Here is a 26,591-nt window from a genome sequence, read left to right on the forward strand (position 1 = left end):
AAGAACAAGCGTATAAGCATTTAATGAAAGAATGAATTGGGCAGCGAGAGGTAAGGTCACTGACTGGTGCAAGCTCTTCCCAGTGAACTCTGTTTCTGTTGCTTGTGTCCCTTCCTGCAGCACGTCCCCCTTGTCACTGTCATCCAGCGGAAGGCGCACGCCCACAGAGGCCCACAACCCCTGGTCTGGCTCTGCCACACACAGCTCAGCCACCGACTTGTCCACGGAGAGGAGCTCAGTGTGTTCTTGGAGAGATGATGTATGTCTCAGAATATTTTACATAATCCTAGGATTGTAATTTATAGAGTCGCTTTCTTATGTTCAAAAATCCTTCTACCAAGTATAAAAGTGTTATCTATTATATACAAACACATAAAAAAGCATTTACATGCTACATGTAACAATATTAAAATGCCAAAAGATGGAGGAAAAAAATCACTCATACCATCATAACCCAAAAATGAGCCCCCCCAACCACACCCAGTATTATACATGACTTCTTTTTTATTATTTTTATTTTTTATTTATTTTTTATTTTTTTGACAGGCAGAGTGGACAGAGAGACAGAGAGAAAGGTCTTCCTTTGCCGTTGGTTCACCCTCCAGTGGCCGCCACGGCCAGCTTACTGTGGCCGGCGATGGCAGGAGCCAGGTACTTATCCTGGTCTCACATGGGGTGCAGGGCCCAAGTACTTGGGCCATCCTCCACTGCACTCCCTGGCCACAGCAGAGAGATGGCCTGGAAGAGGGGCAACTGGGACAGAATCTGGCGCCCCGACCGGGACTAGAACCTGGTGTGCCGGCGCCGCAAGGCAGAGGATTAGCCTAGTGAGCCGCAGCGCCAGCCTGTATATGACTTCTTATATGGCAGCAATGGAATTCAGGACAGACTCTGACAATTAGGAGTGCAGCAGAAAAATTGTGGAAAAGTGAAACACTGAAGCATCACCATGATAAAGAATTCTCTGCCCTCACCCCAACAAAATTCTAAGTTAGTCATTCTTTTTCACCCTACTTGTGTCCTTGTGGGAGTAGGATTCTTAGCTGGGTGAGCTTTTAGTCTTCACCTAGGGCTTTTGGTAAGAAATCTGCTGACTTTGCATCTTCTGTCTTCCTGTCTTCTCCAGTTCCCTTGAGAATCCTGGGAGAGCCCTTTAGACTGGAGCCCCCGCTACAGTGCCTGGGGTGTTGCGCTTTCCCTCCTTGCTCATGGCCTGTTTTCCTTTGCTTTCTTTAAAAACAGTTCTCTGTTCCTCACAGCACATCTGGCTCTGCTCCCTTGAATAGTTACACAACAGGAGTGGTAGCAAGAAGGGCTGGGGGGGGGGGGGGGTGGAGTATTGGAAGCGAGTCAGCCTGGAGTTGCCCAGAGAACTTTTTCAAACAACACATGACTCCCTTACTGTGATCAGTCGCCTCCTACTCCCCACTTCTGTGCCCCTTCCCTGTTGTACCCCCTCACCTCCTCTCTCAACACAGCTGTGTCCTTGGGAAGAAGGCTGAGAGCTGTTCCTTCATGCCTTCCACATTCTGGGATTCTTTTAGTACAGATTTCCATGGAATGACTAGGGAGATTCTTAGAACTTCTATTTATAGAATTTAGAATATGCCAGATCTTCCAAGTTCTTTTCATTTTAATTTAAAAATTTCACTCTTTAATGAGAAACTCTTGCAAAAGCAACAAAATGCAAAAGAGAGGAATTGAAGTGAGCTCTTCCCTATACACTAGCTGCCCAGTTCCCTCCTAGGAGTCAGATTGTTTTCCCTCATTTACACTGTAAATGAAATAATTCAACTCCCCTATAATCTGGGAGTCTAGTTTATTATCAGTTTCAGAGAAGAACTAACATAGAAAATAGTGAATAGCATTCTACGAAAACCAAACATGAATCGGCCATTTCCGGTCAGGTATGGTTGACTTTGTTGCTTTGAGTGGAGGTTTAGATTTCAAATTCACATACTCCTAGAAGAAAACATGGCCGAGGCTCAACCTGCGTGGGGTTGGTTCTTCCGTTACTGTAATGTTTATGTTCTCATTATTGGCCGTGGGAGCTGTGGGATTGTTACCTTCCAACAGAGACCATTCTGGAAAGAGTTTTCTCAGCTACAATTCACTGCAGCCACAGTACAAGAAAATCTTTTAGGGCCAAACAGAAAAATTTAATACACAATAACCACACCTCTTGGGATGAGACAATCAAGGGCTTTAATTTTTTTCTGTTTCTTTTATAAAAGGCTAGTAGCTCTTTCAACCAAAGTGGCTTTCTTTTTCATGGTGCTATCATAAAAAAAGTAGCTTTTACAGTTTTGCAGGTATGCTTAAGTACCTCAGGTTCGATTAAGTAAGGTGCACACAAGTCTGTGAATGTATCTGCTTGTATGTGTGTGGGTGTAGATATACAGGTGTATGTATGTCTGTGTATCTATATTCTTGTTTGTGTCAGTGTGCATACCTATACCTGTCCGTAAATGCAAAATCTCAGAACTCATTGCTCATTTGTTATAAATTATCCCTATTTAATAGTTTAAAAATCTGGGGTTCAGAATAATATGTAATTTATCAGAAAATTAAAAAATTGGAGCACTGGTATGCTTGACTGCAAATCCTATATTCTTTTACCATGGTATACTTCCTCCTCTATAAGAGGTTATTTCGAAATTCTAAATATCAATGAGTGTGAAGCCAATAGCATATTTCTGCAACTTTCAGTGTTGTAACTAATGTGCATTTCTGTTTTAGGAATTTGACAAAGCAAATGCACAGAAAGTGCAACAGTTATTTTGGGAGGTCGAGGAGATGCTGTTTGAAGGGAAAGTGACTCTTCAGACCCAGAACCTGCTGGCTGAATGCAGCGAGTGGGCACAAAGGTCCCTCCATCTGAGGTAGGGATATCATTCATGGAAATTCTCTGGGATGGTGTGTGAACTACCCACCTCTGATCTGAGCTTAATACAGTCAACAGAGTTTGACTGAAAGTACTTGCTCAGTCAAACCAAAACACAGTCCTTTGTGGGGAGCAACTCAGACTAGACTAAGTTACTGGAATTAAGACTTATTCTATGCATCTGCTCTCCCACAATATGGCGCTGAGAAGGGAGAAACAGCTTCTACACAGCTGCCTCCAGTTCAACCAATAAACTGTAGGACCTGCTCCTGATTGGAGGAGGACAGTGTACTTGGCGTGTGGGTAGCAGAGTTGGGATTGGTGGAAGAGGACTATAAAGGAGGAGAGAGACAACATGCATTGGGAACATCTGAAGGAACACCTGTGCAGCCTCCGAGAGAGCCGGCCGGCGGTGTGCCGCTCCCCTGCGGAAGTGGGGAAAGTGGCCAGGGGGAACCGCCCTTCCACGGAGGTGGAAGGGACGGTAGCCAACCCGGGAAGAACCAGCAGCAAACCCGGGGAGGGCCGAGCAGACAAAAGAACAACGCAGGGTCCTGTGTCGTTCCTCCACGAAGAGGGGGAGCGACATAATGGTGCCGTGACTCGGATATGAAGCCTAGGCAGGGTTTAGTGTCGTTCCTCCACGAAGAGGGGGAGCGACAGTCCTTTATGCAAAATCACATCCTTCGTTACATTGTCTAAGAAAATAGTGAGACATCCCAATACTCAAGTGTCTTTAATTTCTGAGATGCAAAGCTAGCTCATCCTCAGAAAGACATGACATATGTAGCAAATTTAGGAATAGCAGGAATGACCTCTGACCTCTACCTTCACTTGAATGTGGGCATTGAATGAATCCTTAGAATGTGTAAAGGCTGCAATGGGTGGGCAAAGTGCATGCTGAACACCTGGATGGGTGACTCTGTCTCATCCCCATCCTCAGCCATCTCTCATCTTTCTATAGAAGGTGGAGAGAATGGATGGAGGATGAGCGAACGTTTACTTCCTTCGGTCACTCAACCACCGTCCCTAGGGGAAAGTCTATCTCAGTGTCTCAAGTTCCTCTGTGTCATATTTGGGCAGAATAAACTAGAACACCCATGCAAATGTTGATGGATTTCCTGGTCACCCAACATAGGCAACTACTTTGACTAAGTTCTTGCCCATGCAGTCCTTCTTCAGCCCCTTGCCTTCAAGGGTGTAAGATATCTGCTGAGTACTAACTGAGGGTGCCTTTTTTCCTGGCAATAGGGCCCTTACCAAAATGTCAGGAGTGCGCACTTGTTCCTCTTATGTTATCTTACATAGTGAAGATAAAAATGGAGGAGGGAAGGTGGCAAATGAAATGAAGACAGGGAACATAAGCCAAGTATCCACTATGTGCATATTTATTAACATATATAGAGGGTGTCTGTGTGGACACTACCTTACGTGCCCCTGAGTCTAACACACATTATCTCTAAGCCATTATCAGTCCTGTAAGGAAACTGTAATTCTGTTTTGCAAGTGAAAAACGAACAGGTGAAATCATTGGTTTGGGAACCTGAGGAGACCTTTGCCTCCAGACCTCTAGTCAGTGGTTAACAAGGGCTATCTGGCTCTCTCGAAGCCTGGGCTTGTGTTGGGACACTGTGAGGCAACTCCTGTACCCATGCACAACTTACATCACACATATGCCTTCAAAAGCATTATGATGTTCTGCTTTTAAAGTTGCAAAGCATCTCTCCCTTGGCTGAACAAATATCTACAGTTTTTTTGTGTCTGTTAATTTTTTTCTCTAATTAAAAAAACTTGGTAGCTTCTTAATTGTTTTTCCTTGCAGAGTATTAGGAAGACAGCTCATCTTGCCAACTGATGAAGGGTTCCAACATTTCCAGGGCAGCGTGCCCTGCTGGCCAGTCCACAAACCCTTGCCTGATGTCTGTGAGCACAACAGCAACATCAAAGAGTATGTTCATATTTGTTTATTTAAAAAAAAGTTGTAAATTGTCTTCTAGTTATGCTTTTTGTGCATAAGTTTATCTCATCCATGTGCCATGACTCCACCAACTATGGAGTTTGGATTTTAATGAAAGACAGGTATAGAGAATATTTTTGCATAAGATGCCTCTGATTCTAAATTGGTGTGTATATCCATGTCTCTGTGTGTTTAAGTAAGTATGTGGAATACACACACGTGTGCATGCAGGAGTGCGTTTTACCTTTTGTTCCAGAGGCACTGTGACAGGTGGACTAGATGTAGAGTCAGACACTGTCGTGTTGTGATGTTTTTTTCAACCTCAACGCAGTAGCAGAAAAAGCAAATAAGGCTTTATCCTGTTTCCTTTTGCTAGCAGGTTTTAGAAAATCATTTCATGCCATTCACAAGTAGTTGGAAGGTTGGAAGTGTGTCGTGACATTGTTCCCTTGAAGCAGAAGGGATTCACTCAGAATATTGTAGGCTTTAAGAAGCCTTAAAATTTTTAATGATGTCTGTATCAAAATATTTTTAAGGATATAAGTTTTTCTGAGCACTCTATGAGTACTTAATGCTTTTATGTTCTGGATTCTGTGCTCTCTAGGTAGTATGAAGACCCCCACGATTATGCAGGCATTGCCTTGAGGATGTTTGACAAACTTCCATGTAGACTCCATTGTTTTCCTATAGGTTGTACATCTCGGGCTCTCAAATCATCCCTGTAGCACTCCCCGCCTCTGCCCCGCTGGGCCCTGATGGCACAGAGATTGATGACCGAAGGGCATGCTCATCCCAGGAAGAAGAGGTTTATGATGTGGATGGGAAGATTGAAGAGTATTTCGCTTTTGACAGAAAAGAAGAGTAAATGGATTTTCTTTTACATCAACTGTGTAACATAATACTATTTTAGTTGACATGCATTTTTATTATATGCTCATTTAGTGTTTTGTGTGTCTTTTCCTTAAAATATTCCTGTTCTTTGGAGAGTAATATACTGCCCAAAGCTTTTAGATTCCAGCAGGAAGTGTGAGTACTAGAGTGCTGCTTTCTACTCTTCCTGACAGTGTGGCACAGATGGAAAAGAAGAGTTCTCTTCAGTGTGCCATGAAACCGACAAGGATGGCAGTGACCCTGCCAGGGGTCTCCTGGGTCCCTATATCTGGTTGCCCAAAAAGACAAATGGAAAATTCCAGACTCTGCATTAACTGTGTATTGTATCCTTAAATGGAAGCTGCAGATATTGTGTAGTAAGAATTTGCCTTGTTTTTGAAAATTGTGCTATAGTAAGTCTGGAAATGTTAATTCACAAGGATTGAAATCCTCCCAAGATCTTTTCTGACTATAATGGTATGGGATCACAAATCAATAGCAGGAGGAAACCTGGGAAATTCACATATGTGATGAAATTAAACACACTCCTGAACAATCAGTGAGTCAAAGAGGAAGTCAAAAAATATCTTGAGACAAATGAAAATGGAATCAAAACATGTCAAAACTTATGGGACACAGCCACAGCAGATCTAAGAAGGAAATTGATAGCAGTAAATGCCTACATTAAAAAAAGAATAATCTCAAAGAACTTAAATTGACACTTGAAGGAAGAAGAAAAAGCACAAATTAAGCCCAAAGCTAGTAGAAGGGAGGCAATAGTAGAGATCACAGCAAAAATACATGTCATATTCATTATGTATATAAATGCCCACAGATGATTGGATAGATATCTGGATACATGTTAAGTTTAACCATTGATACTTTCAGTAATTGGAATGGGTTTTTGTCCTTAGTGATGATGAATGTCTTGAACAAAACCCAGCTCACCATGGTCGGAAGCAACATAAACACGGACTACCTCCCATTTCTCCTCATGACTGTATCAAAGACGCTGTGGTGGCAGAAGTGTTTGATCACGTATGGACCAATATGATAGAAATATTGGAAGATATGATCAGGAAAAACTGGGAGACTACACTCACAGGTACTTAGTGTAGAATTTGGCCTGATGAATAAAAAAAGTTACCCCTGTTCCTCAGCTTTGTACTCCCTCCCTCTGCTGTGCCCTAGGTGATCCATGAACATGACCAGAGTGAAGAGTAGGCTTCCATACTTTTGATTGCAAGAGATCTTTAATCACATCAAACAGGATAGTATTATTTTTTCAGTTGTAAAAGTAATTCATATACATTCTGAGGAAAAATACAGAAATAACACAAGAAAGAGTTAGAAGTCATATATTTTTATTGTGTTAAAAAATATTACCTAACCAATCTCTAATAATGGGATATTTTTGGTTGCTCATGACCTTATTTGTAAAGTGAAATATAAATATAAATAATTTAGTGATCACTTCATTTACCTTCATTTCAACATATAGGATGTTTTCTAAGCTATTTAAAATTCAACAGAAAAAACCATAACAATATCTGTGGTAGACACTGAAAACTAGTGTGTAACCAATTTGTACAGCAAGGCAATCATCATGTTAATTTAAATTTTTTATAGCCAGAAAGATTAGTTGGGCTTTTATCAACATTGAGAACCTGTATTGATCCACTGTATAATGTCTGTTTCTCTACACATCACTGACGTGACGGTCATGCCAGCTGTCTGCTGTCCGTGGCAGTATTCTTTTACCACTGGCCGCAGTATGAGTTTATGGTAACTCGGGAATAAATATTCTCTTTCAAGAGTGAATTTTAAGGATTTCGTGTAAGATAATCTGTTATTTCTTACCATATTGCTTTTTCTGTGAACACAGAAGGAAAAAAACCAAAAGAAAAGTCGAAAGTAGCTGGAAATCGATCTCCACATACACTCACTGCCCGTGGTGGCACCGATGTGTCGAGTGTTCCCCTATCCAGAAGTTCCGACACTCGCAGCCTAACCCTGCCTTCCCAGCTTCCCCCGCCCCAGGTAGATGCTGTTATACAAGTCTGTCTTTTTTCTTTCCAGCTTTGCGTCTTTGCCTCAGCTTGTTAAGAGTGCTAGTCTATTCAATTCTGTGTTCATAATATTGGGTTTGTTTGTCAGTAAGACCAAAATGGAATGTGATTATTTCATGACATTAAAAAATACAATTATTACGGTACAAGAAAATTTAAAATTTAATCTTTTAATTCTATTTTCCATGAATCTTTTGAAGTATACATATACACGCACGTATGTACACATCAGAAAAGGCAATATAGTTGGTATAAAGAATTTGAGATTTATGTAAAGATTGAAAGTTTGTAGCCTGACCACCATCTATTAGCTCTGTGATCTCAAATTAGTCCCTTTCTCTCAAAACCTCAATTTCATTCTCCATGGATTTATCACATAGGAAGCAGTGAGAAGGAAAGAGTTAAGATTGTACAGTGTGTGGAATAGGGTAGGCACTCAGTAAGTGCCTAAAGTAAGTAAGTAGTAAAAGTAAGCTTTTATTATAACAAGATGCTAATTATATATAATATTTGTAATTAGATGTGCTTTAGCTCATAAGTGCTGTGGAATTCAGAAGAAAAATATCAGACCTTTCATACAATAAAGATTAAGACATCAACTAAAATCTTACCTAAATCATAGGTAAGATTTGTTAAGTGGAAAGAAAAGGGTGAGATTAAAAAATGCACTTAATGTAAGAGCAAATACAGTGTTTATTCATAAGCTTGAAAGGGCAGGTCTGAATAGGTTCTGTGGTTCAGAGAACAGTGCATTAAGTAGACTCTAATTGGCTTGTTATACTATCTAGTGTAAGGTCTTTACAATAAACCATCTGTGTCTTTTCTGTTCCAAAGAAACTTGGGTGATTGCTACCCACTTATTTTGTGGTATTTTATACAGCTCTGTTGAATCCAATATAATATTCCCATTCTGCTAAATATGAGGTATGAATCTCAGAAACCTGAGATTTATATTTATAAAATATATTCTTTTCATTGAATTTTTCTCACAGCCAATTTGAGGGTGCCATTTGTTTCCTGCTGCTTCCAACAGGCACGGGTAATTAGAATGGTAGTGGGTTTTTAAAATTTTTTTAGATTAAATATTAAAAGTATTAAGAATTACTCAGATTAAATATTAAAATATTAACAATTAAAATATTTTCTCAGATTCATCGCTTCTCCAACAATTTGTACAGTGATTTGAATGGTGTGATGACAATTCAAGCAAAACCACTTCAGCAAAGACCTGCTTATTTGGCAGACAGAACCCAGTACGTAGATGACTCACCCAGCCTCTTCCCCTGGCTGGAAATAATGGTGCACTAGAGATCATCAAGACCCCATGGAAAATTGGCCTGGCTGATCCTCTGCCTACGGTGCCAGCACACCGGGTTCTAGTCCTGGGTGGGGCGCCGGATTCTGTCCTGGTCACTCCTCTTCCAGTCCAGCTCTCTGCTGTAGGCTGGGAAGGCAGTGGAGGATGGCCCAAGTGCTTGGGCCCTACACCTGCATGGGAGACCAGGAGGAAGCACCTGGCTCCTGGCTTTGGATCGGTGCAGTGCGCTGGCCGTAGTGGCCATTTGGGGGGTAAACCAACGGAAAGGGAAGACCTTTTTCTCTAATCTCTCTCTCTCTCTAACTCTGCTTGTCAAAAAAAAAAAAAAAAAAAAGACTCTATGGAAAATTAAGAATACAATTATAAGATTGTAACAGCCAGCGTGCAAAAGCAGTTGATTTTAATCTCAACTGGAAAGCAATGACTATTGTGTAAGAGTTTGAGAGAGATGAGAACAAGGAAAGGGAGCTGTGAACCTTTAATCTTGTTGGATTTCCTGTTTGATTACAAAGAGAAATGGAGATCTTTTTTTCTTACAGAAATGGACATTGAATGATAGTCTATGTCCAATCAACAAGTGGCTTAGGGGTATATTCTGTTTACTGGGCACTGTCTAGATAGTACCTAGCAAAGCACAGCTAGAAGGGTTCCCTGTTCTGCACAGCATCAACATTTGAGTAACTGCATGAACTCCTCTCCCCAGGAATGAACAAGAGGACAAAGCATCAGGTGTGGGGACCAGTGCTGTTTCCTCTTCACGGCATCGGCCGGGACGCATGGCAGATACTCGTGGATTACAGACTTCTGCAAAGAAACCACCAGTGCATAGGAGGCTGCCTTCTCTTACTGCAGATTCACAGAGAATAAAAACCCCCAATGTGTCCAGTGATGGAGTCCTCAGGGGAACAAAGCTGTAAGTCTTGTTGGTCTTGTGGTGTACTGTGGGTCACATGGGACAGGGACATTTGTAGTTAGGGTTGATGCATTATTCTATATGAAGCATCCTCTGTCGGACTTTATGTGGATGCTTTCTAATGAGTTCCTTTGAGTATCTAACATTAATTCCATTCCAGTAGTGTACTTAACCATATGCAAGAATAAGAGTCAGACAGTGTACCTGTATACAGTACAGGCAACCAGTGAAAGGAAACTCTGAGAGTGGAATTATCTTGGGTTGATTTCAGTAGACTCATTTGTAAAACTAATAATAATTTTACATTACAAAATTAAGGCTTGTTTATAGAGAGATTTACATAAAATACTATATATAAAATACTATGAAGCTAAAAGTACAACCAATGTACATATTAACTTTTATTTACCTATTTAAATTTTTTTATTTATTCATTTGAAAGGCAGAGTTTCAGAGAGAAAGAGAAAGAGATGGAGAAAGAGGGGCTGGGGTCTTCCATCTGCTGGTTCATTCCTGGCCAGGGCTGCGTCAGGCAGAAGCCAGGAACCTGGAACTCCATCCAGGTCTCCCATGTGGGTGACAGGGGTCCATTCACTTGGACCATCTTCCACTGCTCTCCCAGGTGTATTAGCAAGGAACTGGATTGGAAGTGGAGCAGCCGGGACTCAAATCAACACTCATATAGGATGTTGGTGTTGCATGCACTGGTTTAACCAGCTATGCTACAACACTGGCTTCTTATTTATTGTTAAGGTTTTTTTTCCTGTCATTCTATGTAGGGATTTCAGAAGATTTGACCTTAAGGATTAACCTGAAATCAGTGCCTATTAGAAAAGTATTTGTCTCCTTTATTGTATAATTTAGAAGGAGCTTTCCAGGGAGTTTCCTCAAATGTTAGGCAATACTTAGGTTAATAATAATAGGTAGTTTATTGATTGCTTTCTTCATTACCAACACCTGGTAAATGAATTACATTTGTTATCTTATTTTGTTCCCTACCCTGAACTTTCGAGTTGGTGCTCATCCCAAATCTAAGATGAGGAAGCAGAGGGTGAAAGGAGTAGAACAGCAGCAAGGGGCAGAGCTGGGGGCACCCACAGGGCTCTCTGGCTTTGGAGTGCACCCTAACTCTCTGCCGCTGGAAGGGAGGGAGCTATTGGAGGGCCTGAGTGTAGGACCCTTGAAGGAGCTGTAGGAGTGAGCAGCTGCGAACACTCAACCAGTGATCTGGACTTTGTCAAGATGCGTCCTGGCACCACTTTTAGCTTCTTGAAAGGGCAGTTTTTTTCCCCTGTTATTTGAGACTGATGTGAGCTGTTGAAGTTGTTCCCGTCAATTCTTTGAAGATAGCCCTCGTTCTTCTGTTTTCATGGCCACCTCACATCCTCCTCCACCCCACGCTGGTGTCACAAGTACATGGCTGATTGATTCTTCCTTCCAGCCTGCCTGGGCTCCCTGATCAAACTTCCATCAAAACGCATTTCTATTTCCTATTGAAATAAATTGAGAAACCTCAAGTGTTACAGTCCCTCCATGTTTTGTCCCACAACCTTAGTAGACCAGTGTTTTCAGCTTTTTTGTTCATAATTGCCTCGCTAAAAAGCTCTTTCTCAGTTGCTCCCAGACCCATTGAATTTAAATACTGTAGATGCAATGCATATCTATATGTAGAGCTATCCTTTATATACACAAGTGCATTCTTTTTTGTCCCCACAGGGCCAAAGATACTTTTTTTTTTAATTTTCAAGGTAATATAAGTTCACTTAGAGCATTAGGATAATACCAAAAATATAAGTAGAAATCAAAGCTCTCCTGTTTGCCTCTCACATAGAAATACAGAAATGATGCTTGTTAATAAATTTCTTATTATTTTTGCTTAGGGTTGTATTTTTTTCCTTTGTTTCCATTGTATTTTCCCCAACACTAGCATTGTCTTGCCATCATATAATGTAATAATTTTTCCATACACTTTTTTTCACTTAACATTATATCATTCATAATTTCCATACTGTCAAATGTTTTTGAAAGCATGGTTTTAGTGACACCAAAATAATCACATTGGTATATGATTCTCATTAAGTATTGCCCTATTATTGAAAAATTTTCATTTTTTCTATATTTTCATATATTGTGAACATCATTTTATATCAGTTTAAGTAAGAATATTTTCAATTCTTTCTTAGTGATACAGTTAGAGAGGGAAAGCTACTAGTCAAAAGTTATGGATACCTTTATGGTTCTTGAAGTATTTTGCCAAAATGCTTCCGAGATTGGCTGTACCTATTTATAGCCCTACTGGCGATAAAAGAAGACTGTCTCCCCTCAGCCTCTAAACATTGTGTACTACCTGTACTATTTTAAAACATTACAGTTTTACAGGTAAAGTATTATCATATGATAACTGTCAACTTTTTTAATAATAAATATATAAAATAATAAATAAATCCAAATCTGGTTTTTTTTGTTTTTTTTTTTTTGACAGGCAGAGTTAGACAGTGAGAGAGAGAGACAGAGAGAAAGGTCTTCCTTTTTCCGTTGGTTCACCCCCCAAGTGGCTGCTACTGCTGGCGTACTGCAGCCAGCACATTGCACCGATCCGAAGCCAGGAGCCAGGTGCTTCCTCCTGGTCTCCCATGTGGGTGCAGAGCCCAGGGACCTGGGCCATCCTCCACTGTACTCCTGGGCCACAGCAGAGAGCTGGACTGGAAGAGGAGCAACCAGGACAGAATACGGTGCCCCCGACTGGGACAGAACCTGGTGTGCCAGCGCTGCAGGCAGAGGATTAGCCTAGTGAGCTGCAGTCCTGGCCCAAATCTGTTTTTAGAATATCTACTATTATGTAAAAACCAGATTTTTTTGATATTAATGTCTAGTAGGGATAGTCTCCTACCAATATTCTTCTTTCATTAAATTTTTTTAACTTTTGTTTAATGAATATAGATTTCCAAAGTACAGCTTATGGATTACATTGGCATCCCCCCACCCAATGACTTCCCTCCCACCCACAACCCTCCCCTTTCCCGCTCTCTCTCCCCTTCCATTCTTATCAAGATTCATTTTCAATTATCTTTATATACAGAAGATCAGTTTAGTATACATTAAGTAAAGATTTCAACAGTTTGCACCCACATAGAAACACAAAGTGAAAAATACTGTTTGAGTACTCATTATAGCATTCAATCACAATGTACAGCATATTAAGGGCAGAGATCCTACATGAGGAGTAAGTGCACAGTGACTCCTGTTGTTGATTTTACAAATTGACACTCCTAATTATGGCATCAGTAATCTCCCTATGCTCCAGTCATGAGTTTCCAAGGCTATGGAAGCCTTTTGAGTTCACCAACTCTTATCTTATTTAGACAAGGTCATAGTCAAGTGGAAGTTCTCTCCTCCCTTCAGAGAAAGGTACCTCTTTCTTTGATGACCTGTTTTTTCCACTGGGATCTCACTCACGGAGATCTTTCATTTAGGTTTTTTTTTTTTTTTTTTTTTTTTTGCCAGAGTGTCTTGGCTTTCCATGCCTGAAATACTCTCATGGGCTTTTCAGCCAGATTGGAATGCCTTAAGGGCTGATTCTGAGGCCAGAGTGCTGTTTAGGAATCTGCCATTCTATGAGTCTGCTGAGTATCTCGCTTCCCATGTTGGATCACTCTCCCCTTTTTTTATTCTATCAGTTAGTATCAGCAGGCACTAGACTTGTTTATGTGCTCCCTTTGACTCTTAGTCCTTTCATTATGATCAATTGTGAATTAAATTTTGTTTTGACAAATACACTTCACAGGTTTTTTTTTTTTTTTACATACATATATATTTTAAAAGCAAAGTTACACAGTGAGTCAGAGAGAGGGAGAGAGAGAGATAGAGATCTTCCATTCACTGGTTTACTCCCCAAATGGCCTCTATGGCCAGAGCTGGCCTGGTTCAAAGTCAGGAGCCAGGAGCTTCTTCTGGGTCTGCCAAATGGGTGCAGGTGTCTAAGCACTTGGGCCATCTTCTGCTGCTCTCCTAGGGGCATTAGTAGGGAGCTGGATTGGAAGTGGAACAGCTGGACTTGAACTGGCACCTATATGGGATGCCTGCAGTGCAGGTGGTGGCTTTATCCACTATGCCACAGCACCAGCCCAGTTCACAAAACTAAGTTCACAATATTTAGTTTTCTTATCAAAGAACATTTTTTGCTTCCATGTTCAAATGTCTGTTTTTGTGACCTTAAATACATTTTGTAGTCTTCTTCATCTGGGTCCTGCATGTTTATAATTAATTTTATCCTTGGTGCACTGCACTACTCCCTAGGTTGGTCCTCTGCTTACATTCAGGACTGTATACTGTAGCACTGTGTTAAATGCTGTCTTGCATTGTTCTGTAATTACTTCAAGTGTTTTCATCCTGTTTTCAATAATTGTCAGCTCCCTAAGGGAAGGAGATACATCTGCAATTCCTTCTGTATTCTGCACAGTTCCTAGCTCAGCCAGAGATTCCGGAAATCCAAACTGACAGTCCTTTGAAACCGGGACAGGAGCTGGAGCCCTGCCTCCCCTGTGTCATCCTGAAACTCAGCTTGCTGTACTTGAGCTTCTCTTTGGAAGGCAGATTGTGAGGAAGAGCTCAGGCCAGAAGCTTCAGGGTAGGCTCACCTTTGTCTCTGCACCTCGGTGTTCAGCTATGTGTTGTTGTGTTTACAGGCAGACGGGCATAGACCATGTGTCTGCTCCTCCAGTTCAGACCTCCCGGAACAGGTTACCTCCGATAGGCTCAGAAACCAGGGAGCAGAGCACAGCGGTTCCTGGATCCCGCCCTGTTTCTGTAAGACAGATCTCATTATATTTCAGTGCACCGTTTCAATGGGCTGCTGGGAAAGAAATAAGTAAAAATAAAGCTGGCATGACCTAGTGAAATCAATAACGTGGCACAATGATCTGATGAGCTGTGTTCCCAAATGCCTGTGTAATCTGTCTCTGGAAAATAAGTGGTTTGTGAGAATTTACAGAGGGCGAAAGGGTTAATCCATTCTTGCGTGAAGTAGAAGCAGGGCTTGAGCTAGATCAGCAAGTCCAGTCGTCAAGGAAATATCTGAGGGTCAGGATGGTGTAGCAATGAGAAGGACATGAAGGTTAGATTAAGAGATAGGTAGACAGATCCGTGTCTGGATCATGCCACACAAATTATAGGATTTGGTTCAAGTTACCTTAATCTCCCTGAATATGAGTGATTTCTGCTCTAAAAGGAGAATAACAACTCCTAAGTCAATGAATTGTTACAAAGATTAAATGAATTCCTACATGTTAAACAACGCCTGGCATTGATGAGGAGCCCAGTGGGGTATGGCCCTGGTCGTTCTGATGAGATCTGGTGTTTACAGTTAACTTGTGCTGTTTCTTGCAGTGCAGAGGCAGTGTCTTCTTCACTCGAGCTCATCTCAGCCATGCGGTTGCAAAAGGTCTGGGGAAGGTTCCCGGCTGGGAGCACGTGTAGCCAGGTTCCCCAGATTGCCAGCGACCCCTTGCTGCATCCTGATATACATATCATGTGTCTATTTTATGCAGCACTGAGGGAACCCTATTGTAGGAACATAAAGGCCTAGAGAGAGAAAAACCACTGAGGCAAGGTTTTCTTTTGCCTTCCTCCCGTGTCCTTGAGCACAGCTATAGAATTCATTCCCAGGAGGCAAGAGTTGCACAGCTTTAATGTTTAACCTTAGAATGAAATAATGAAAAAAAGAAAAGACCACGTGAAAAAGTCTGATGCTTCCTGCACAAATGCAAAATTACACTTCTATTGTAACTTAATAGTAAGAATTTTATGTGGTCAAAGCTTTTTGATTCCTACTTCTCTGCTATGGTACTACTGCTTGTTTATCAAGTAATAATGCAATTATATAATTAAAATATATTTAGAGTGATTCCTAGACCTTACACTTAGCAATATCTAGATAAAAGTTTTCAGAGCAGTAAGTGAATGAGCAGATGAGTGAGTAATGGAAGCACGTATGGACTTTCTTTCATCGTGTTAAGGATTTCATTTCTTTTAAGCAAGAACATGTTATCCTTCATTTAGTACAGGGGACGGCACATACACAGCCGCGTGTTAAGTGCGATGCCTGACAGCATGGAGAGATCGCCCCTTCGAGAAAGAACGGTGACCCTGGAACAGCTTTCGAGGCCCAGCACCACTCATACGTTCCGGGTAGGTTCTCTGCTCACCATAACCGTGATTTTAAAAAAAACGTTTGATCAAATAAAACTAATCCTTCATCTGCTTTTCCTCCTAGCCATTGGATACGCCTCGAAAAGGTTCATTGACACCGATGGAATTTGCCCGACACACATGGACAGGTCAAAGTATTTTGACAGGTCAGCTTTTCCTACCTTTGAAGAAAATTATGTAATTTGTGAGAGTTCAGCTTTCAGGAAGTGAAATTGAAGATTATCTACACTGTTATCTACATGTTTGACTATGTAGTGGGGAGAAGCAAGTGTTTGTGGTTTCTGGTCTGACCTCAGAAAACTCTGTCCAGATCACACCTGCAGAGACAAGCACTTTGCTGCATTAGTTTCTAAAGGAGAAGATACTCAAACGCTCTCAGCTGGGGTGGGGGTGCTCCCTCTCATAGAAATAAAAAAGGCAGACACTGTTTTAGAAGACCTAACTGTCTCTGTTCTCTGCTATAGAGTTTTCATGCTTTTCTTCTAAATGAAACCCTAATCTAGGATTCTCTCTGAAGCTCTAATGATAAAAATGCTTGAGTAAATTAATACAGGTTTGTGCTATTGTTTAATAGCATAAAGTTTTATAGATAAATTCATATTCTCAACCTAGTATGCTGTTTAATGAATGAAGATTTAGTTTGAATACAAGCCAGTGATGTTTCAATTTCTGAAACTGTTGCCAATTCTTACATTATAATTTTAAAAGATTTGATTATTTATTTATTTATTTGGAAGGCAGAGAGAAAAAATAAGAGAGGGAGATCTTTGATCTGCTGGTTCACTCCCCAGATGACCACAATAGCTAGAGCTGGGCCGCACCAAGGAGCAAGGAATTTTTTCCCACAGGAGTGGTAGGGGTCAGAGTATTTGGGCCATCATCTGCTGCCTTCCCAGGTGCATTAGCAGGGAGCTAGATTGGAAGTGAAAGAACTCGGACTTGAATGGCATCTCACTATGGGATGCTGGTATGACAAGCAGTGGCTTAACCTGCCAAACAGCAACACTGGCCCCCCTGCAAAAATTTGTTTCCGGAGAGGTTGCATTGAATCTTCAATCTTCATAAGGCATGCTTCTCTGGAATCTGATGTTGGGTTTCCGTGCTAGCTCTACCTCCCCCATGCTGTGAATCTTAGGAATATCCCAACGTCTCTGGACCTCAGTTTCTTCTTTTGAAATTTTTTACTTATAGTTGGAGAGGGGTGGGGGAGACAGAGAAAGAGAGAGATGGGGGCTAGAGAGGGAGAAAGAATGAAGCGGGGGGGGGGGTCTTCCATCTGTTGGTTCACTCTGCAACTGGCCACAACAGCCAGAGATAGGCCAGTTGAAAGCCAGGAGCCAGGAGCTTCTCCTGGGCCTCCCACATGAGTGCAGGGGCCCAAGCACTTGGGCCATCCTCCACTGCTTTCCTTGGTGCGTAAGCAGGGAGCTGGATTGGAAGTGGAGCTGCTGGGACTTGAACTGGTGCTCCTGTGGGATGCCGGCACTGCAGGTGGTGGTTTTACTTGCTATGCCACAGAGCCAGCCCCAGTTTCTTCTTTTATAATTGACTGGGTGGATAAAATAATTGTTGGATAAGCAATGAAAGACACCTGCTGGATGCCTGGCATATATTGCTCAAAAATTACAAATCATTTATCTTACGTGAAACACCTAGGATAAATTAATATTTTAAGGGAAAATTTTAGTGCATTATAATTCTGAAAACAAATTAAGTAAAGTGTTGTGTAACACAGATTAATCATTGTGTATATCAGCCCTTCTATAGTTCTATAGTGTAATGAATATATAAAGGGCTTCTATATATAAATATATATGTAAGTATATATATATATATTTTAAAGAGCTTCTTTAGCCCTTTAAAATTTCCTGTTATGCTAATATCTCTAGGCTGCTGTGCCTTTTTGTTGCTTGTTTTCCCTGTATGTTCCTGGTAGTGTTAGCTGTCATTGTCAATGACAATGGTACTTTTTCAAAGGGCAACTGTGCCACATTATCAGGTATCACATTTTTTTTTAAATTTTTTGACAGGCAGAGTGGACAGTGAGAGAGAGAGACAGAGAGAAAGGTCTTCCTTTTGCCGTTGGTTCACCCTCCAATGGCTGCCGCGGCCGGTGCACTATGGCCGGCGCACCGCGCTGATCCAATGGCAGGAGCCAGGTGCTTCTCCTGGTCTCCCATGGGGTGCAGGGCCCAAGTACTTGGGCCATCCTCCAGTGCACTCCCTGGCCACAGCAGAGAGCTGGCCTGGAAGAGAGGCAACTGGGACAGAATCCGGCGCCCCGACCGGGACTAGAACCCGGTGTGCCGGCGCCACAAGGCGGAGGATTAGCCTAGTGAGCCGCGGCGCTGGCCACAGGTATCACATTTATCATAATTGTAGATGTCTGGGAAGAAAATAGGCACCCAACTTTCTTTATTAGTCAACAATAGTGTTCCAAAAAATACTTACTGTGTATTAAGTTCTTTGCTAAAGGTCAGGATTCACAAAGCAAGGATGTTTTGATCTGTGCTCATGGAACAAGATGGGAAGGGCTGTGAAGAGTTGGGGCGGGGGGCGGCACTGTGGCACAGCAGGTAAAGCCCCCATCTTCAGTGCCGCCATCCCATATGGGTGCTGGTTTGAGTCCCAGCTGCTCCGCTTCAGATCCAGCTCTCTGCTATGGCCTGGGAAAACAGTAGAAGATGGCCCAAGGCCTTGAGCCCTTGCATCTGTATGGGAGACCCAGAAGAAGCACCTGGCTTCGGATTGGCACAGCTCCGGACATTGCAGCCAACTGGGGAGTGAACCAGCAGATGGAAGACCTCTCTCCGCCTCTCCTTCTCTCTCTGTGTAATTCTGACTTTCAAATAAATGTTTAAAAAACAAACAAAAAAGAATTGCAGGCAGGACCACCACGCTCGATGTTCAGAGAGGCTTCAAGGGGGTTAGGAGCCAGAACTGGGCTGTGAATTTGTGTTATATTTGCCTTCTTTAATCTTTCACCAGATACCAGGGCAGTATATTCTCTTAGCAGTAACTGGGACACAGCTGTCATTATTGGTAGTCAGAGGCCTTTTCCATTTCTAGTGACGTGACCAGGGATAGATAAGGGAGATGCCCTTGCATTTCTAAGGATATATTTCCTTTTTCTCTAACAAATAGGCACACGGCCTCCTTGCTGCCTTTATTTCCAGGTCAAATGCAGCAGAACTCTTCACTTAGCAGCTTTTCATTTGTTCTGTGCTAGACAAAAAAATACGGAAGAAGCTGGGTGGGTGAGTGGGTGCCCACACTCATAGAGGGACGGCGCTCTGTAGGTTGAGGGCATTTCTCCTGCCCCGTGAAGTAGTGGAGCTGCCAGAGCGCCCTTAACTCTCTAGGCCCCAGAGACCCAGGTCTGCCTCGAAGTTCCTGCAAACCCACTGGTTCTGGGAGAGTGGCCAGCACCCAAGCCTGTGTAGCAGGGGGGCACCCTTCCTTTTTCTTGCGACCCTAATATAGGATGTTTTCAGGACTATGACTAGGTCTAGTTAGTGCAAGAATGAAAGTAAAACATTTTGTTCCTTTCCAAAAGTGCCATCCGTATGTTATGTACGAAGTACTCCTTCTAGGAGGTTGAGTTTTTAATGTTTTAGTAGGAATTCATTTTGGGTTGGTGTTTTAGGTTCACAGTATCTGCCGAAATCTTTTCAAAGGACAACTTTGACTTCAAGAAAGAGATTCCAAGTGGCGTCCTGATGTGACTTTCCCAGTCCTACAGCCCTGACTGGAGCATGCAAAGGCTCAGCACTCCATTCATCATGTGAACAATGGAAGAACCAGTGTTATGCTGTGTATCTGTCTGACTGTCTGAGAATGTGCAAGAAATATAAATAAACCACTTTAACTTTGCATTGTAGAGAATAAAAGACTCACTGACCTTTTTCACTGGATGCATTCCTAAGGCTCTTTAAACTTTGTTCAGATGACCCTCATGTGTGTTTCAATGCCATCATTTTATCAGTCACACACACACAATTAGTCAAGTGTCTGTGTCCACACTTTATATTATATTCATAGATTATTATATGAGTATATTTTCTAGAAATATGCCATTTTATAATATACCTTGCCTTATCTCATTCCATAAATAATTCCCCCCAAATACTAGTCACTATAGGTACTACTCCTTCCCTAACAAACAGTAAAGCCATATTTGAGACAATCTGTCACTTTGATAAGGTGCAGACTGTTTCAGGAGTTATGCGGACACTTTACTCATGAAAACCTCTTTGAGAAATGTTTGTGGCTAATTCTTCCAGGCAAATTTTGTTTTACTAGCTTTTGTTTTCAACTTTATGCAACTAATTTTAAAGTACCCCACATTTGTTTTTTTGTAGCTGAATATAAAGAGTTAAAATTTAAAAATTATGTTAGTATCAGTTCTTAGATCCATTTTGGTATTCTGATACCTCAAATCAGCGTTTTTCTCTTTTTTATAAGATATATTTTATTAACTGAATTTTCACCAATCCAAAATAAAATTTTATGCCTATATATCACATAGCTGTATAGTGCATTATTTTCAGATGTATTTCTGATTTCAGGGAAGGGATTGTTGCCTTCTTACAGAAGTTTGGAAATTGAAAAGTATGTTGAGACTGAATTTAATGCTGTCCTTTATCACAGTGAGAAAACAGAATTGAGCCCAGAGCCTCGTCTCCATGGTCCTTCATCTTCTCCACCTTCCACACCATGGGGCAGGCCAAGAAGAAGAAACAAGTGTCCACTCATCTTTTGGATGCCCTTAGCTCCTAACTTAGGGAAAATTCCTGATGTTCAGCCTCCACACAAATCAGACCAAGGCATTTTGAGAATTTTCTAAATTATTCCTGAACATCAGCTTTGGAAACTTAAAAAAAAAAAAAAGAGTCTTCATTTAGCAGTTGTTAAACTTGAAGACTTTCTCGTCCTACAAGTAGCCTGATCTGAGCTGCCTGGTTAGGTGCTCTCTGGTCCATCATTACAGCTATCAGAGCTGTCTGACGGGCTCTTGCTCTTTCAGAGCTATTTAGGGATTTTACATGAATTTCTAGGAACCATCCAGCTTCTTCCTTACTCTGCATAAGCTTCTCAGAGGGAGAATGGCTGGAATGCTACCTAAATGGACATGAAGGTAGTGTATTCAAGATAAATTATTTTTCTTAGAGAACCCCTGAATATATTTTATGGTACCTTTACCTTCTTTGGCCTCAGAGGTTTACAAATAAGAATATGTAAAATATTAGTTTGGTTAAAAAAATGCTTTCATAAATAGAACCAGGCACAGTGATCTTGACTATTCTCCAAGTACTTTTATTGGAAGATAAAACACCAGTCAGAGATTACTTAAGAAACTGGTTCTGTCAATGGTGTCAACAGTGAACTTCTTTTCTCATAGCAATTAATTTTTTACACTCATGCTAAAGATAATATTTTGTTTATTAGTTAAAGGAGATTTAGAGATTAATGAATAATGCTTATGCAAGATGGTGGTTTTTCAACCAACTAGGTAATAATTAGGGAAGTGTTTTCACAATAAACCACCTTGCTTGATAAAGGAGCCTTATCTTAGAGTTCTCTTTTAAAAATCAAGGAAGAAAAATTGAACTACTTCTGAGATCAATTTTTAAATTCAGGTTACTGACTACATTAATTAAAATGTCAATTTTTCTGAAACCAAAGAGTAAATGAAGAAATTTAAAAATAGTCTAAGAAAATATAAAATGCCATAAAATTTCTGGATTTTACAAGTTTAATATAAAAAGTATATTCATGTTGTCTTGATCTAGAATGGAATTTCTAAACCAATCGAGAAGTACATTTTTGTAATATAAACCATTTGTGTACTCTATTTTTAATGTTCTTATGATTATGAATAATAATCAAGAGTTTTTAATTCTTTAATAATTATAAAGGTGTTGAAGAAGTTTTCAAATATTCATTATATTTGCAAAAGCATCTGCAGATTCCCAATTTTTATATAGTTCGTGCAAATCTCTACTTTGCAGTTTTTAATACCCAAGTATTCATTCATTTATTTCAAAGTACATAGCAAACTTTTCCCAGTGACTGAAAATGTACATCCATATACATTTTTAATGGCTTTACCTCCTTCAATGTAATCTTTGCTTCAGAAGATGAAATTCCTTTGTGGTAATCATCATGAATTATTACATTTAATCAGATTTCTTTCTGTAGGACTTTGAACCATTGGGCTGAGTAAGACAAAATCTTTTCCCTAAATGAACTCAGATTGCAGTGGAAGAGACATACTATAAACAAATAAATACAAATGTAAGATAAGGCCAATAAGTGCTAGGAAGAACAAAACCAGGCAAGATGACAGTGGAAAAAACAAACTTTAGCTAGAGCAGTGAGAAAGTCTATATTACAAGGTAATATTTTAGCAAAGACCTAAACAAGATGAGAGAAGAAGCCATGTAGATACCTGGGAAAAGGAAGTCTAGGTAGAGGACAAAATGCACACACCTAAAACAAGGGTAAACGTGCAATGTTTGAGGACAGCAAAGGGGTCCAAGGAACATGTAATGCAATTAGCAGGAGACGGCACAATAGGACATGAAATTGGTGAGGTAACAGAAGCTGAGAGATTAAAATCCTTTTTTGTTCTATAAGAAATTGTAAGTACAGTCATTCCTCTGTATCTAATGGGATTTGTTACACCAAGTGGCTACCAAAATTTTAGGATGCTCAAGTCTATTGCATAAAATGGTATAATATTACCCACACACATTCTCCTTTATATTTGAAATAACCTTTAGATTACTTATAATACCCTATACCATATAAATACTATGTAAATATTTGTTATACTGTATTGTTTAGGCAATAATGATTAAAAAGTCTGTACATACTCAGTACAGATGCAATTTTTCCCCTAATAATTTCAATCCACAGTTGGTGTAAGCCACAGATGCAGAATCCAGAGGTGCATAATCTGAAGTCACAAGCTACTTGAGTTTTGAGGGTAGAGTGATATAATTTAACAACAGATAATCATGTTTCAGATTAAGTGATAGTGACAGGTTAAGAATAAATGTTAGGGTAGGCCAATGAGAAGTCACAGAACTTTGGATATGCTTGAAATTTGGGCCCATGATATTTGATGTTGGATTAGATGTGAAGTGTAGCTACAAAAAAAAAAAAAAATCAACAATGATCCCAAAGCTTTTGGCTTGACACTTAGAGCATAATGTTAACATTTACCAAAACTGGAAAGCTTGCAAGTTTGAGAACATGTTGGGACATATCTGCATCAAGATGTTGAGGTACTTGTATATCTCTCTCTAGGGTTTGGAGAGGAGGTATAGACTGAGGCTATAAGTTTGAAAATTGTCAGCATATACAGTAGATGGTATTTAAGTACTACTATGAGGTAACCAAGAGAGTGAATTAAGAGAATTGGGGAAATAATTGTGAATCTTGGACATTTTAATATCTAGAGTTCTCAAATGTGAAGAAAAATTAGCAATGCAGACCAGGAAAGAATAGCTGGTGAGGGAGAATAAAAATAAGAAGAATGTGAATCCTCCAAGTCAAATGGAAAGGAAAAGGTGTTTAAGGGAAATGATGGGAACTCATATATGCCGAATTCTTTGATAAGTCAATTTACATAAGATCTGAGAATTGACTTAAAGATTTGGTTATGTGGAAGTTACTGGTGACCTTGACAAAAATCTGTTGGTCAGATGGAAAAGGCAAGTTCCTGCTTGCAGTAGGTTTAGGAATGAAGAAGACAGCAATTGAAAACATTAGTCATCGGCAAGTCTTACAAGGTATTTTTCTGTAAACCAGATAAAGTAATGGATCTAGAGGGAGATACAGATCTATGAGTGGATTTTGGGTGGGATAAATTGCAAATTACACAGGGGGAGAAGGGAAACTAATAATATTAGAAAGAGGAAAATTATCTGGAATAATGTCCTTTAGAGGTCTCAAGGAGATGGGATAATTTGAAACAGGACACCAATCTTGGATAATTTACAAATACCTATACTTTTTACAAATGTTTTAATTACCTGTTTTTATAGTATTGAAAATAGAAAAAGAGTTTTACCCCAAATTCACATATCCTTCTATTAAGCAGTGCTCTGAGGTCTCCTTTGTAGAAGTTTCAAGTTTGAGGAGAGGTTATTGTGGGAGAAATGTGGTAAAAGCAACCACAGGCACAGAGGCCTCTAGTCACACAAACACAACTGGATCCATGAGAGCATATACTGATGAAGACGAGGGAGGGATGAAAATAGAAGAGGAAGAATGGAACTACAACGGCACCTGGTAAGACACTCTATTCTACTGAAGACAACTTACGACTAGATTTAGTCATTGTAAGCAAAGTAATCTGGAGTCTGAAAACAATTTTTCCCTGTACTTGAGTCTTTTTCTTAGTTTCATTGTATATGTGTGTGTGTTCCCTAGTGAGGTTTAGCTTGATAGATGTCTTCTTTATTCAAAGGTTAACATATATTTAGGGTTAAAATATTATAACACTAGCATAAAGTCAGTAAGTGTTTGTTAAAATATTATAAACACATTATATTGTCCAAAAGTATTATGTTAAGATAGAATTTTATAAAAAAAGTTTGTGGCATAATCCTTTAGTTAATAACTTAAAAATACTAAAAATGCTTAAGATGCTAAGAAAGGAGATAAATGAAAACATTAAATAATATATTTGATCTCAGAGTAAGAATTGGAAACAAAACATAGAACAAGATGGGACAAACAGAACAAAAGATAAAATACATTAAGTAAAATGGACCAAATAATCTTATTAAGGAACTAAGATAATCAGAACAAATTTTAAAAAACCCCCCCAAAAATGCTGATTATATGAGAATGCCCTTAATTTAAGTACAGAAAAACAATGAATGAAAAAGGATAGACAAAAGATACACATTCAAATTCTAAGTTGAAGAAAGGGTGTTTCTGCCAGCAATAGACCAAGAAGATTTACAAGCAGAAGTATTTCCAGAGATAAAGTAGCTTATTTCATAATGATAAAATAGATAATTCATACATAAAAATGTGTGACAATGCTAAATCTCCATGTATTCATAGCACAGATTCAATTATATGAAGCAAAACTGACAAGGTAAAGGAGAATTGTATAATCAAAAATTAAAAGGAAGATTTGAATACCTTTTTCATAAAGATGGAATAATACCACATACTGCAAGGGATACAAGTACCACATTTGGCATAACTGACTCAAGTAGAATGCTGCATCTTGAAAGTGAAGAATATACACTTTACAAGTACAGATGGAATATTTACTAAAACATCATACATTGATACATGAAGCAAGTCTCTACATATTTCAAAGGATTAAAATCACTCAGTATGTTCTTCAGTTAGGTAGAATTAAACTACAGGTTAAGCATCCCTAATCCAAAAATCCAAAATCTGAAATGCTCCAATAGCTAAAACATTTTGAGGATCCACATGATGCCACAGGTGGAAAATTTCACACTGACCCCACATGACAAGTCATAATATACACTAAAATACCATATAAATTGCTGTCAGACTATGTAGTGATATGAAATATAAATGGATTATAATCCTAGATTTGTATTTTATCCCTGTTTTACCTCATTATATATACATATATATGAAAATATTCCAAAATCTGGAAAAAATGCAAAATCTGAAACAATTCTGCTCCCTTGGATTTTTGTTTAAGGGATGTTTAATCATAGAAATAGAAAGATGAACAGAAAGTCCACAAATGTATGAAAATTGAGAAATAAAAAACAATCTAATTCTAAAGTTTCTGTGCACTAAAGAAGAAATTACAATAAGAATTATGAAATATTTCAGGTATAATGTGTCTGGAGTCTTGGAAGAAATATTTCAGGTATAATGATAATAAAAATACGACACCTCAAAATCTATAGGTAGACAAATGTCATAACAGCATTACTGACAATAGCCGAAAGCTAGAAACAACACAAATACCATGAAAAGATGAATGGCTTAAACACAATATGGTATGTATGTACAAGGCAATAGTACTTAGACTTAAAAAGAGATGAAATTCCAACATATGACACAACATGGACAACTTTGAAAATATGTAAACTGAAATAAACTACAAAAAGACAACTATTGCATGATGTCACTTATGTAAGAATCTAGAGTAGTCAATTTCCTAGAGACAGAAAGTAGAGGTTATAAGAATGGAGGAAAACAGAGAGAAGACAAATTGCAAAGTGGATTCAAAAAAAGCAGGACATCTGAAATAAGGATAACAGCAAAACACAGTAAAATAAAAAATATATGCACACCAGAGGGGGACAAAATCAACAACGCCAAAAGTTGTTTTATTGGAAAATATTTATCCACAT

The 26,591-nt window shown here is 39.6% G+C and overlaps 1 protein-coding gene across 4 annotated transcripts in view; it reads left to right on the forward strand.

Moving 5' to 3' along the window:
• The window catches only part of FAM149A (family with sequence similarity 149 member A), a 53,049-nt gene extending 32,308 nt beyond the window's left edge, over positions 1-20,741 (forward strand). For 2 of the 4 annotated variants that reach the window (XM_008250764.4, XM_008250769.4), the window contains exons 3-14: positions 121-259; positions 2,740-2,882; positions 4,707-4,832; positions 5,532-5,702; positions 6,626-6,816; positions 7,597-7,751; positions 8,930-9,033; positions 9,802-10,011; positions 14,697-14,817; positions 16,069-16,197; positions 16,283-16,364; positions 19,865-20,741. In XM_008250764.4, the coding sequence (XP_008248986.1) occupies positions 121-259; positions 2,740-2,882; positions 4,707-4,832; positions 5,532-5,702; positions 6,626-6,816; positions 7,597-7,751; positions 8,930-9,033; positions 9,802-10,011; positions 14,697-14,817; positions 16,069-16,197; positions 16,283-16,364; positions 19,865-19,938 (1,645 nt within the window). In that variant the 3' untranslated portion in view covers positions 19,939-20,741. Of the gene's footprint in view, positions 1-120; positions 260-2,739; positions 2,883-4,706; positions 4,833-5,531; positions 5,703-6,625; positions 6,817-7,596; positions 7,752-8,929; positions 9,034-9,801; positions 10,012-14,470; positions 14,651-14,696; positions 14,818-16,068; positions 16,198-16,282; positions 16,365-19,864 lie in introns of those variants that run through there. The other 2 variants (XM_017338676.3, XM_070068422.1) reach the window with 2 other exon arrangements.
• Positions 20,742-26,591: the final 5,850 nt, after the last annotated feature.

This window comes from Oryctolagus cuniculus, chromosome 2 (genome assembly GCF_964237555.1).
Source record: "Oryctolagus cuniculus chromosome 2, mOryCun1.1, whole genome shotgun sequence".
In the NCBI taxonomy this organism is placed as follows: domain Eukaryota; kingdom Metazoa; phylum Chordata; class Mammalia; order Lagomorpha; family Leporidae; genus Oryctolagus; species Oryctolagus cuniculus.